Source organism: Myotis davidii, unplaced genomic scaffold (assembly GCF_000327345.1).
Source record: "Myotis davidii unplaced genomic scaffold, ASM32734v1 scaffold20, whole genome shotgun sequence".
NCBI lineage: Eukaryota > Metazoa > Chordata > Mammalia > Chiroptera > Vespertilionidae > Myotis > Myotis davidii.
In genome coordinates, this window is record NW_006292574.1 from 539,195 (window position 1) to 554,190 (window position 14,996).

Genomic DNA, 14,996 nt, shown 5'->3' on the forward strand with positions numbered 1-14,996 from the left:
TAAGCCCAGTGACCCAGGCAGAGAGGAAGCACAAAAGTGTGACCACAGTTGTCTGAAAGTGGCATTCCAGACAGAAAAAGCTATGGAGCCTGGCCACCTCCCATGAACCTCCCAGAGCTATGCTCCCTTCATCCTCTGTCAGGTTGCAGAGCACATTATCTGCCAAACAGAACTGGAACTACAGCAACGCCTTTTCCCTGAACGGAGGGCACAGCCTGCAGCTAATTCCAGGATCTGGTGGAGGCACAGAGGGGATGACACAGATGTCTGTTCATTGCCACCGCTAGGAAGGAAAAGCAACAAAGGAGGTGCTGGGTTCCCCCATCTCACCCCGTCCATACCCACACATAATGGCTGCAAGGGACAGCACTGGGATTTTACAGATTTGGACCCTCATAGCCCATTGCATTCCCCTGTGAGGCTGGTTCCCTAAGACCCGGGTGACTGTATCTCAGGAGAGCGCCCATCTTCCCAGGGAACACATGTCATTTTCCACCATTTGACAGAGATCTGAACAGGCAGAGAAGTGCATAAAACATGTGGTTCAAGATCATCTACTGAAAAACAATAGAAAGACTTCTTATCAGTCTACTAGAGAAATGCCACTCATACATAGGTGTCTAGATAGAGAAGGAACCCATCAAATACCATGCATAACCAAAGTAATGAGGCAACTCATTAAGAAAATGAAAAATCTCCAGAAAATAAAGACATGGAAATATGTGCTTCAAATGACAGATAACTTAATATTGAGTTCTGAAAAAAACTAAACCAGATACAAAAAGCAACAAAAAATACCAAACCCACACAGATGGGCAGTTTAATGAACTCAGACACAAAATCAATGAACAAAACAAGTATTTTATCCATAATAAGCCAGACATAAAGCACCTATGTATATGGGCAAATAATTTTTGACAAAGAAGCCAAAAATACAATGGAGAGAAGAAAGCCTCTTCAGTACTGGGAAAATCGGAAAGCCACATGCAAAAAAAGGAAACTGTTCTACAGTTTGTCCCGATGTACAAAAGTTAATCCAAAATGTATCAAAGAACTTTATATAAGATCTGAATAAGTTATTAGAAGGAAACATGGGGTGCCAAACTTATAAATCTTGATCTTAGAAAGACTTTATGAATTTGACCCCAAAGGCAAGGGAAGTAAAAGCAAAAGTAAATGAATGGGATTATATCAAACTAAAAAGCTTCTGCAAAGCAAAAGAAACTTCCAAGAAAACAAAAAGGTTAACTGAATGGGAGATGATATTTGCAAGCAACAACCCCAAAAAGGAGCTGATATCCAGAATATATAAAAGAACTCATACGACTCAACAGCAAACAAACATTAAATCTCATTAAGAAATGGGCAGAGGACTTGAACAGGCACTTCTCCCAAAAATATATACCAGTAGCCAACAGATACATAAAAAAGATGGTCAACTTCGCTATTAAGGAAATGCAAATGAAAACTACAACGAGATACCATGTCACACCTCTTAGAATGGCTATTCAATAAGACAATAATAATAAGTGTTGGAGAGGGTGTGGCGAAAAGGAACCCTGGTGGGAATGTAAACTGGTACAACCACTAGAGAGGTTCCATATGACCCAGCAAACCCTCTTCTGGTTTGTATCTGAAAAATTTGAAAACATTTATTCACGAAGATATATGCACCCCTATATTCACTGCAGTGTTGTTCACAGTGGCCTAGACATGGAAACCTTTGATAAATGATTGAATCAAGAAGATGTGGTACATATTTGCAATGGAATATTACTCATCCATGAAAAAGTTGAAATGCTGCCATTTGTGACAACATGGATAGAGATTGAGAACGTTATGCTAAGTGAAATAAGTCATAAAAAGCTAAGAACCATATGATTTCACTCGTGTGGGATATAAGATGGAAACTCATAGATACAGCAGCAGAGGGAGGGGATTGGGAGTAATAAAGGGTAAAGGAGTTTAAATATAAGTGTTAGAAGATGATTGTGAGTACTGGGCACTTAATACATTATACAGATCATCTATCATAGAAATATACATGTGAAACTTATATCATCTTATTAACTGATGTCACCCCAATAAATTTAATTAAAAAATAAAGGAATAGAATTAGTCAGCAAGCTTTGATTATACTCTTGGCCTCACTTAGCATCTGAAAGTTGCTACTCTTGGGCAATGAATTCATGGCACTTTTTAAATATTTGCTTCTTCATTTTCCATGCATTGAGAATTTAAAAGACACATTTTGATATTAAAAAACCCATTCATTCCAATCTTATCTATAAGCAGAATATGAAGGGCGAAAAGTTAGACTTTTAAAAATAGAATTTTACTTTGAAACATGAGCAGTGCAAACACATTTTGTTTTGTTATGCTAATCTATAAAAAAGCAGTAACTAAAATTCATAGTTTTGAGTTGATTACTGAACTAAAAATAATTAAACAATGCACCTACAAGTGTTCAAATATTAGGCATATTAATTTTTTTAAAAATTTCAGACACTGAGTTTAATATCCAGTTTTTAACCATTGCACTGTGTGTCAAATAAAATTTTCCCGCCCTAACTGGTTTGGCTCAGTGGATAGAGCATCGGCCTGCAGACTCAAGGGTCCCAGGTTCAATTCTGGTCAAGGGCATGTACCTTGGTTGCAGGCACATTCCCTATAGGGGTATGCAGAAGGCAGATGATCGATGTTTCTCCCTCATCGATGTTTCTAACTCTCTATCCCTTCCCCTTTTTCTCTGTAAAAAATCAGTAAAATATATTTTTTTTAAAAATTTTTTTCTCAATGATAACATTGCTAGTAAGATATAACAAGTTCTTTTGGAAATAGTTGAATAAAACACGGTAGCTACAATGTACACTATATTTAACATGAATATTAACATTTGGTTGATAGCTTAATAATTTAAGACAATTTATCCAGTATTACGTGTTTTCATTGGCTTTAAATATGGCATAATAATTGATTTGTTAAGGATGCATGGAACTCCAATATATCAGCCTAAGTGTTATATTTGCTCTTCACTTTACTTTTGTGATTGAAAATAGTCCTATAGCAGCTTCATGTAGAACATACTTTTTATCTTTAAGATTGGAATGATCTTTTCTTATTTAGCTCAAAAGAAAATTCTCAGTGTTCAAGAACAAAGACAACGGTAAAATGAAATGTAAGAACTTGCCCTGTAGGTATTTTAAATGATGACTAGCAGTCCTACCATTATTTCTTAGTGTTTGTTATAACAGCAATTTATATGATGTATTATTCTTTTTTATTTAGTTTTATTTTGTGGCACCCACAGGGCTATCTCTCTTCTTAACCCATTTCCCAGTATTCTCACCGAACACTGAGCGTCCATGAACACTTACTGTCTGTAGCTGACCAAAACCACCAGGACGGCGGGAATACAGCAGAGGATAATGATGAAGGCCAGAGCCAGCAGGGCCCCTTCTGTGTAGCCCAGACTTTCTCCTCGCTTCTTGATGCTGGTCACGGCCTCTGGAGTCCGGATCTCCAGAATGCGTCCTCCTTCCCCATAATGTGGTTGAAAGTCTTTATTGATATCGAGCAGTTTGCCATCCAGGAATCTTTATTGTTAAATAAAGAGTAAAATAAATAATATTAAAATAAAATCTTTTGCAAATCTAATGTTTTTAAAAGAAACACAAACTCAGAGTCTTATGAATTAAAAAACACACATAAAAAGCAAGAGAATTAAAAAAGAGTAATAACTTATCTATGTACACATCAACATTATTAATAATAATGACCCTTAATATGCTTGGGAAAAGTTGTTATCAACATCACTGAACTTAATATCACTATGTTGAGATTATTAACATTATTATGTTATTCTGGTGGAATCTATAATAACAAAAGCATAATACGCTAATTAGACCAGACATCCTTTTGGATGAAGACGGGGCTGTGAGGGAAGCCCGGGTCCTGGGTACCAGAGGGAAGCCAGTGCCAGCAGCTGGAGGAAGGAAAGCCTGCTCTTGCATGAATTTCATGCATCAGGTCTCAAGTAAAACATAATATTCTAAATTTTATAGCAGAGCTTAAAATTACATTCCAGCATTTTATTTCCTTGGGTCCTTAGAATAATCCTGTAATATCGAACATCACATTATTGATTTACCGCAGACCACAAAGCTATACAGTTATTGAAACAAATCAGACCACCAATTCAAGCCTTTAGACTAAAATATACTTGTATTCCACACACCATCTTAAATATCAACACTCAAATATCAAACTAATACAATGGTTTATAGGCAAAAGGCGAACAAATTAAAAGGTATTTTCTGTTTAGGAAGAAAAGACAATAAGTAATACAGGAAGTAATCAGTGTAATCAGAATGACGAGAATTGGTGGTCAACTTAATCCACTAGTTCTGGCAAACACGTCCTTTAAGTAATGCAATTCCAACTATGGGCATTGTATTGGGAGTGGACTCAAGGAATAATTGCTACTTAATTTTATTAGCTTGAACAATTTTGTTACATATTTTATCTACAATAATAAAAGCATAGTATGCTAATTAGACCAGATGACCTTCTGTACAAAGCTGGGGCTGCAAGGGAAGCCCGGGTCCTGGGTGCCAGAGGGAAGCCAGTGCCGGCAGCCAGGGGAAGGAAGGCCTAGGCTTGCATGAATTTCCTGCATCGGCCTCTTGTATTGTAATAAATAGGCTGTTTTCTGTGTCTTTTGCTCCCCCCAAATTCCTGGGGAACATTAAAAGTCTCTTATAAATCCTAAAATATTAATGCAACATTTGTATCCTTAATGCCATAAAACTACAACATGTCTTAGGCATTTTACTTTTTATTTTTATTAATAAAGGTCAAATATCTTCTATAGAACATTGGTAAACACAAAATATTTCAAAAAGCAACATTGTTCATAGGCTCACAATGCAAAGACAACCACAGCCAACATTTTGGTATACTCAAACCTAACCTTTTTAAAAAAGTATTAATAAATATTTTTATATAATTGTGATTTTATATAGAATACACAAAGCAAAAATATTAATTTAGAAATATATTTCTTAATATCAAAATAGCATACTTTGGTTTAAAATGTGAAAAAATACAAAGAAATATGAAAAAATAAATGAAAATGAGTTCACATTTCACCATTAAGTGGCAATCAAAGACGTCAAAATTGTACATTTTATACTTTTTGACACACTGTATTCTGACTTTCTGAATACAATGTGATTATTATGGTTTTAAATCTAGTTAATATATTGCTCATAATGATTCCATAAACAAAAAAAATAGAGGGATGGCTGCCATCACATATGAATTCCACAGGGTAGCTTATTAGTCTTCCCTATTTAATAAATCTAATGGATTAGATAATTCAATTTTAGTTTTAAGCTACACCTATTTTTACTTATTTCCTTACTATAATATAAAGCAACTAGGATTTTTTTAATAAATATGCTTTTGTAGGTAAACAATATACTCTATAGCAATTTACCTAGGTTATTTTTATACATGCTAAAATAATGTAATAAAGGTTTAACTATTGCTCCAAGCACTAGAATAGGATGTAATGCTAAAACTTTTTGTTTCAACCATTTATCAGAGAAAGTAATAAATTCCAAATGAAGTATAGATCTAGAGTAATTTCAAAGGAAATACTTTATTTATTAGAAACGGAAAGGTCAGAAGGAGAGTAAGACCATTAACTGCAAAGAAAATTGTACCCCTATTGTGCAGAATCCATTGAGAAATCACAATTCTTTTGGATTCCTGCATTTATATCAAATCACCTAAAGGAAGATCTCAGTCTTTTTACACTAAAACAGCTCATTTTTTTAATATGTTTATTTTGGTTTATTTACCAATTGAGGTAAATTTTTAATTTTTTTACCATAAGAGTTGATTGTTGTTGAACCCGTATCTGATTTACAATATTTTTCTTTTTGATTTATACATGCAAAACAACCTGCCTAGGTAAACTATTCTTGAATCAATATTTTTCCTGAAAATTTTATAAATTTGATTTGTCTTTGATATTTTACATGCAGGTGGAATGTGTGAGACTTATTTAATTTTATTCCTTTATAATCAGTAATTTTTATTTCTGTTCCAATGGTTTTAAAGCACATTTAGATACTTTTGAAGGACACTTGAGAGCCTTTTCATTGATTTTGCCTATAATAGAATAAAATCTCTTAGTTGTATTTTCAGTTTTTAATTCTGTAATAACTACTGTAATTTTTATATCAAGGGAACCTGGAATTATCATATTGTATCTTAATTGACCTCTAAACAGATTTTGATCTCTTTGTGATTTTTATCTTTTTGTTAATACGCTATGAACTTTGCATGTATATACTTCATGCTGCCAAATTATTTTCCAGATGATTTCTCTTTTCCAGCAACGTTGAATCCAGACTCTCAGTGGATTTTAGATTTTCTCCCTGAAGTGAAAAAATTGGTCCCAAGAAACTTCAGGCTTTTGTTTTATACTTTTTCTGATTTCAGGACTAAGAATTCCACTATCTCCTTAAACTACATTAATCTCTGAATAAATAATTGAATTGGTTCTCCCCGGAATGTGTGCTAACCCAAACCCAGTGTGAGCTGAGGAATGGCATACTCCACTAGGCCTGTTGTTGGAGAGGGATGATTCTCTCCGTCCTCTCCTGCAGTTCTTTTAGCAGAAAGAGGGGAAGGGTTCAGGGCATGTAAAATACATACACCATTTCACAATCTCCTACCATCTTGCTTTCCACTAAAAAATGTTAAATTATTTCCAATGGTTCCAGTAGGAGAATATTTCCAGAGATATATAGTCTCCGAGTCATCAGTATATTATTTGCTTTGTTTTTCAGCTTTTATTACGGACCCCATTTTCCCCTCTGCTTACTCATCCTAGACAGGAAATAGATGTCAAATTCAACAACATGAAGAAATGTGACATTCTCTTTATTCTCATCCAGGTTACTTAGTTGCTGCTTAACAGGGTGAGGCAAACACATCTCATCCCAGGATCTTGCCAATATTAACTGATCACTGCTCTGTTCCTACGATGAGATAAATTCCTAAACCAAATTGCATGTCTTCTGATTCAGTCAACAGATGGATCATGGTACCAACATGTATTCCTTCTCCATTTACTTGTGTGGGACACAGCTTTCAAAGTACCATGTGTTCACCAGCAGTCTACCCTGCATTTTACCATGATGCTGCTGGTGTTGTAATGTACATGTTGATAAAGAAATAAAAGGGAAGATGAGCAGGAGAAGGTACTCTTGTGCTTCACAGAAACTCACACCAAAACAGTAGAGGGCAGCTGCCTGTTTCCCTAGTAGGTACACAATCTGGGTCTCCAAAACAGGTTCATAGAATGGACAATGGTTAACACTTCTGCCCACACACAATCCATTTGGGTAAGGTTGATTTGCTTAATAAAGCAAGTCAGGAAGACCACTTTTTATCTGTACAATACAGAATTATTTTAACTAGATTCTAATAATTAGTTCATCTGATTGAATTTTCAGTATTCTAAATTTAAGTTATGTTTTCTGGGCTTAGGAAGCTGAAAGAAGCTTTATCAGAGTTTGATAGTCAGATTCTATTTTAAAGTAAAATTATGGTTAAATACTATATTTTAAACATGGTTTGTAGAATAGACAAGCTTTCTCATCTTCATCTCTCATTTACCCTCTGGAGAGATTAGTGTTAAACAGGCTGGACATATAAGAAAGCTAAAACTGTATGTGTACTTTTAAAAATAATTAGTAAGTTTTATTTTAAAACTAATATAATCTGTTCTGAATGTAGTTTATTTTAAATCTCTTCATCAACAAAGTTTCATTGCTCCTATTTTAGAAACAATGAAATAGTATTTAATACCATCTTAATTTTTAAATTTATGTGTTTTAATAAACAAATGGGTAGACATTTACTAAATAAATTTACCCACATATGAATATATATGCAAATTTGTATAAGCAGATTATTTCTGGATATGGTTAGTGTATATAAAGAAAAATAATTTCTGAAATTATGACTATTGAAATGTGTATGTATTTATGAACACACAGACCTAAATTTTCAACTAAAAATGTGTTTTAATTTAGGTAAGAACTACATTTTAAGAATCTGTTGGACACTAGGTGTCACTAGATTAAAGAAGAAGCTAACATTAAGCTGTTCTGTAATAACTTCCAAGGGAGAATATGAAGTAGCATTTTGTTTCAGATTCCATATTTTCTTTGTTTTTAGGATTTATGATTCAAATATTCAAATTCACATCAGGGTAAAATATAACATAGGGTATGGCCTTAGATGGAAGTAATTAACTCCCCTCTCCCCGCCTCAAGTCAAGGGAAAAGTCAGACACTAATTTTTGCTGGTTCAGTAAGACCTTGAAGAAAGCAAGATTGTTCTTAAAATGTAAACCTACTGATAATGTTGAAGGCAAATTGCCTCTTTAAGAAAGAATCTGTACTTGCCCCCTAAACATCCGGGGCCTTGGAGCAAGAGTGGGAGCTGAGGTGAGCTGATCTCAGTAAATGGCTACTTGTTCATAAGTATAATGGATCCTCTGATGCCATAAGGAAAAAAGACCCTCTGAGGTCACTCTATGCCATGCTTGGACCTCAAAACTTCCAGGTGTGAGGACCCTAGGTAGTGTGTCTTGGAATAGTTTTGCTTAGACTTCACTTTCAACAACAGTTTGGTGGGTTTTAAACTTCAAGTACTTACACTCATAGCTTTAAATCAGGATTATCTATGGGTGATATTGTAACCAGACAACTATTACTGACAATAAAATTACTTACTTAAAAAGCTCTTTTCTGTCGATGGCTCTATTGGTCTGCGGGTCGATTGCATACACGGTTAAGTCGCACTTGCTGTAATCTTCCAGAGAAAAGGCATCTCCGTGCCGGCGAGCACTGATGGACTCCACCACCACTTTGGCACCGGGAATTTGCTCCTGAACATAGCGATCCAAAATCCTATAAATCAAACCAATTACGCACATGACATTCTGACAAGCTTTCTGGGGGGAAACATAACTCTCAACTTGAAATGACATTTAGTAAATGAAAAATGATGACAGCCTAGTTTTTGCTAATGTTTACTGAATATGAACCCTTGAAAAAAATTCTCTATATTTTTTCAGCATTTAATTCACAATGATGCTGGAAGCTGAGTAAGATAGAGAGAGGTCACCAACCATGTCCTATTTAAGTCTTGGCTTTTTGAATTTATGATAGCATTTGAGCTTTTACTTAGCTCATGGGAAATGCCAACTGTGTTGTACAAATAAAGCTGTGCTTTAGAAGAGCCATGGGGTCTTAGAACTCCCGAGGTCATATGGCTCATGTGGTAAACTACACTTCCCATAAGGCTTTGTGATGTACAGCACATAGCTATATGCTAAGGGGCAGGACTAGGATACCTTTTTTCCCTAAGGGTATGAAGACCCTTAGGGGATTATAGGGATGGGAGAATGTAGAGTTATGTTGCTAAGGCAAGTTCACCAGGTTAAGATAAAAATATTGCATGGCAATATCAGAAGCTGTTTAGGTGAATACAAACAACTAAAAGATATATCATTGGGTATGAAATCAGTACTATTGAATAGAAATGACAAAAAATGTAAACCTATAGGCAATTTTTTTAGGAAATACATTTTAAAATTACATAACTTGATGTTAATTGAAAGTAAAAAATATTGCCATATAAGCATTTGTTTTTACGTTACCACAAGTGGCAATTTCCTTAATGATCTTTCCCTTATTAAAAACTTTATATTACTAATCCTTATAGGTTAATACTAGCATGCAGATTTTAAATATTAATACACATAAATGTGAATTAATTTAACAACCATACATTACAAATATTTTTAAACACTAGCTATAGATTCAACACTCCTTTTGGAGTTCATGCTCTAGTCTAAGGCATTTTGGGGTAGGGAGGGGAAAATTTTGAATTCCTCTGATATATCAAAAAATAACCTTTATTTCAGATGCCAAAATTGACCTGCTTTCTGCTCCATTACAAAAAAAGATAATAATGTTGCCTAGAATCTGGTGTGTGCTTGATTTGCCCTATTAAAAGAACAACAAGATATTAAACTTCGGAAGAAATGGCTGCACCATTGTACACAAGCCTATGATGTGCACATTGTGGGTTATTGCCAATAATAGCAAAATGCTTTGTTTGTTGGTTTTAAAATTGTATAAAACAGCATGGTTGAAGTCTCTCTTGGTGAAGTACCAATCATTCTTTTCCCTTGGTCTCACCACCTCATACCTGGGGTCTCTGCCTCACGGTATCTTTGTGATGAGACTCTTACTGAAGAATAAGCAAAAGAATACGTGGGAATAAGTAGGAGGAGTAAATCCATTCATCAAATACTACTTAGGAGTTGAACCAGAAAGGAATGACTGCAAGATCTGGACTAGTCTAACATCATCCGGCCTGTTTCAGGGTTCTTTTTTTGTTTGTTTGTTTGTTTTTACAGAGAGGAAGTGAGAGGGATAGAGTTAGAAACATCGATCAGCTGCCTCCTGCACACCTCCCACTGGGGATGTGCCCGCAACCAAGGTACATGCCCTTGATCGGAATTGAACCTGGGACCCCTTAGTCCACAGGCCGATGCTCTATCCACTGAGCCAAACCGGTTAGGGCTTCAGGGTTCTTTTCTTGAAGACTTACACTCACTTAAAAATAAGAGAGGGCTTGAAGTCAAACCACACTGTACTCCTGACATTTTGTAGGAGGCACAGATAGTAATAACATAGTGATAAAGAGTGCAGAGGTCTGACTTAAATTTTCAGCTCCTTATCAACAGCATAACCTTAGGCAAGTAATTTTCAGCTCTTAAACTCTGTTTCCTTAAGTAAAAAATGAAGAAATCATCAACTGCATGGCATCATTGTGTGCATTCAATAAGTGAAACCTTTTACTCTGAAATCTATGCAGAGTTTTTAGCACACAGTAATTGTTCCATACAATATAATAATAATTATTAATTTAGCCTAATTTTTGCATTTATGTGTTTCTCCTGTTTCTAATTCATTCAACTTTTAAAGATCATTCTTTGTATAAAGGAGAAACGAAAGCATAGAGATTAATATATGATGCTTTATTATCTTTCTTGAAATGTGTATCAGACCTTAAAAGAGGGTAAGGTCTTAACAGAATTCAGGCTGCTTCTTCCTATCATCTGTTGTATTGAATATGGAGGACAAATTCCCTCTCTGCTTCATCTCAGTTACCTTGAACTACCTGAATTGTTTCTTTGTGAAGCCCAGTGTTTTGCACTTGAGGGGAAGTTTTTATGATGGCAGTGGTATCAAGTTTTAGATAATATGGTGTTAAAGCTGGCTAACATCTCAAAAGAGTAGCGGTTATGCATCACCACTGGCTTCCGTAAACACTGATAAAATTTTAGGTCTATAATGTGGAGAAAAATGCATTCCATTCCAATGCAAAAGTAGCAATAGTAACAACAGACACATGTTTATTAAATACAATATTCTGCCAAAGTTCCTAAAAAGTCAAACATTTTCCACTGTGGCCCACACATATTCTAGCCCAGGGGTGAGCAAACTTTTTGACTCGAGCGCCACAATGGGTTCTTAAACTGGACCGGAGGGCCGGAACAAAAGCATGGATGGAGTGTTTGTGTGAACTAATATAAACTCAAAGTAAACATCATTACATAAAAGGGTACGGTCTTTTTTATTTTTAGTTTTATTCATTTCAAACGGGCCGGATCTGGCCGCGGGCCGTAGTTTGCTCACGGCTGTTCTAGACCCTACTTGCACATGACCTTGACCTCTACCTGCTCCCCTACACCACATTGATTTCCCAGACTACCCAGTGGCTGCGAATCCTTAAGTTCTCAAAACTAGTTCAACTTGAGCCAATCTTCTGCTAAAGTCCCATAAAACATTCTGCCCTCTTTTCCCAAAGGCCTTGGGAGACTTCCCACGCCTGGCATTTTCAAATACAAACTTCTGCTAATAGTGCTCTGAGTGATTCTCTTCTACAATCTTTAAGTCACCTTCTCTCCCCTCACATTGTATTTATAGAATAACTGTTTTTGGAGATGTACCTAACAATTTTTAAAAATATATTTTTATTGATTTCAGAGAGGAAAGGAGAAGGAGAGAGAGAAATAGAAACATCAATGATGAGAAAGAATCATTGATTGGCTGCCTCCTGCACGCGCCCTACTGGGGATCGAGCCCACAACCCAGGCATGTGCCCTTGACCAGAATTGAACCTGGAACCCTTCAGTCAGCAGGCCGATGCTCTATTCACTAAGCAAAACTGTCTAGGGCCCTAACATAATTAAAAAAAAACACAATAATAATGGAGGGCTCTGTTTTAAATAAGAATGGGCATGGGGGTCTATATTTTATACTATCATTATTGCTCTATGGTTTAATACAGTGGTTCTCAACCTTCCTAATGCCGTGACCCTTTAATACAGTTCCTCATGCTGTGGTGACCCCCAACCGTAAAGTTATTTTTGTTGCTACTTCCTAACTGTAATTTTGCTACTGTTATGAATCATAATGTAAATATCTGATATGCAGGATGTATTTTCATTGTTACAAATTGAACATAATTAAAGCATAGTAATTAATCACAAAAACAATATGTAATTATATATGTGTTTTCCGATGGTCTTAGGCGACCCCTGTGAAAGGGTCATTCGGCCCCCAAAGGGGTTGCGACCCACAGGTTGAGAACCGCTAGTTTAATACCTGCCATAAAAAGCATAATATTTGAAGACCTCTAATAGAGTAATACTCTAATTACATTCTTGGAAATATGAAATACATGTTCACACAATACTCCCTTTTATACTCGACAATATTGAATTTTACTAATTCCTGCGCTCCTTAAAAAATAGCAAGGGTTAAGAAGTGTCTCCCCCCACCGGCCTTCTGTTCCAGGGAAGTGTTCCTGTGAAGAAGAGCCTTTCCCTCCCTGGCTTATGTACGGCTCATAAAGACTCCTGGAGGCCCCTTTGTTTACCCAGGACAAAGCCAGGCACAGAGCCTGCAAATTCCCATTCTTTACTTCAGAAGTGATTAGTTGAATTTTTTGTCCTCACAGATCAATCAGAACAAATTCTTGTTAACCTAACCTTGGTTAAGTCTCTCTGCTTCCTCCAAACCTCTAAACTATGACCCACCCTTAGACTGAGGCAGCATTCCACATTCTACGCCCCCAGCCCCCACCCCCAAAGGCTCCTCCCATAGCAGTGAGGTCAAGGTAAAACATTCTCTGATCTGTGTGATCCTCTGGCTTGCCCACACAGGTTTATTCTAGCCTTGTTTACTCCTCCCTATAAAAGAAAAGCCCTTTTCTGCCTAACCTTTAAGTGCTGGCAGGAGCTCTCCCTATTACAATAGTCTCCCTCCCCCAGGCTCCCAGATTAATCTTTTAAATAAAGCTTCTTTTCTTCTAAAAAATCCAGGTTTGTTTTTATTTGCCCCATGGTACAAGCAGATAGCTAAAGGAAATTGTTTCTCATGCTCCCAGGGAAAACGAGGACCCTCATAATTCTGAGTTTATTTGAACTGTAGTTTTGAAACTATAATTTTTTTTTCTTTCTCTCTCAGCACACTTCACTGATCTGACCTTAGTTACTCGCCCTCTCTGACCCCGAGGCAGCAGATAGCTCCATTCTGACTAATGGTCACAGGTACTAGCCTTGGCGGGCTAAAGATGACATCTCTTTACAAATGTTTTTTATTGATTTATGACAGAGGGAGGGAGAGAGAGATAGAAACATCAATGAATCAGTGATCGGCTGCCTCCTGCATGCCCCCTACTGGGAACCAAGCCCACAACCTGGACATACCAGTAGGCCTGGACTGGGAATAGAAGTGTGATCTCCTGGTTCATCTGTTGACCCTCAACCACTGAATCCCATCTGCGGTGCTAAAGAAAACATCTTGATCTAAGTTATGTTTCAGCTCCTTTGCACTAACGTGGAATGGCCCCTTTAGCAAGCTCTCCTTGAAATTGGTTTTGGACACAGAAGCTGATCTTAGAGTCGCTCTTAACACCTGAATAAATTATGTATTAACCCCTTCCCCGGCAGAAATGTGTATACCTTAGAAGCATAATCTAAGAAGCTGATCTTAGAGTCACTCTTAACACCTGCATAAATTATGTATTAATTACCCTTATCTGACCTCTGACCAATCAGCTCCTAACAGTACCCTGAACCCCTAATCCACGATGTCTCCTGATTTTTCCCTATATTACCTATAACATATGTGTCATTGGGAAGTTGTGTCTTTCAATGCATGAGCTAGCCCAGATTGAGTTTGGCCAATTCTAATAAACCAATTCCTTTCTTTACCGCAAACCCCTGCTCATGCAATTTTTGGCCAGAGTGAACAAGCAGATGAACTTAATAACTGGGCTTCAGAAACACTACGTAGTCTTATTAAATGAGTCTGCATATTACCAGTCACAGCAGGTAATATGCAAAGATTTTGAGCAAATTGTACATATAAAACAAAAGATTATTCAATATTCCCTTTCCTTGATTTCCTATTCCTACAGTGAAACAACCGTGAAGTTGCAAAATTTCCAATTGCATAAGCTGCTTTTCTCTTCGTCAACCTGTGTGAATTCTGGTCAGAACTGCTTAATTAAAAATTGTTCAAACACACTATACAATAAGTTCTATTTTTTTCCCCAACGGAAACAATAACAAGTAAGTCATCATCAATTCCTCACCATCCGTTTTGGTAACAAAACGTCATCCTGTGAACTGCTGGTTAGCAAATGGGAAGCACGGTGCTGTTTCCTTCACGGATAGTTACCTGCTTGGGACTGTGCTCTCTATACCACAAAATTGTACTTAATTCTTATAAGATCCACGAAAAGAAGGCATAGATAAAAAAGGCACTAATGCCTCCATTTCCCAAGTGGACTTTGTAGCTTTTTAGCTGCAAAGCATTTATACT

At 36.5% G+C, this 14,996-nt stretch overlaps 1 protein-coding gene across 2 annotated transcripts in view; it reads right to left on the reverse strand.

Annotated features, from left to right (window-relative positions):
- Positions 1-14,996, reverse strand: part of PCDH15 (protocadherin-related 15) — a 516,985-nt gene that overhangs the window by 20,273 nt on the left and 481,716 nt on the right. For both annotated transcript variants that reach the window (XM_015565490.1, XM_015565491.1), the window contains exons 28-29: positions 8,820-8,996; positions 3,378-3,596 (exon numbers count right to left, since the gene is read on the reverse strand). In XM_015565490.1, the coding sequence (XP_015420976.1) occupies positions 3,378-3,596; positions 8,820-8,996 (396 nt within the window). The remainder of the gene's footprint in view (positions 1-3,377; positions 3,597-8,819; positions 8,997-14,996) is intronic.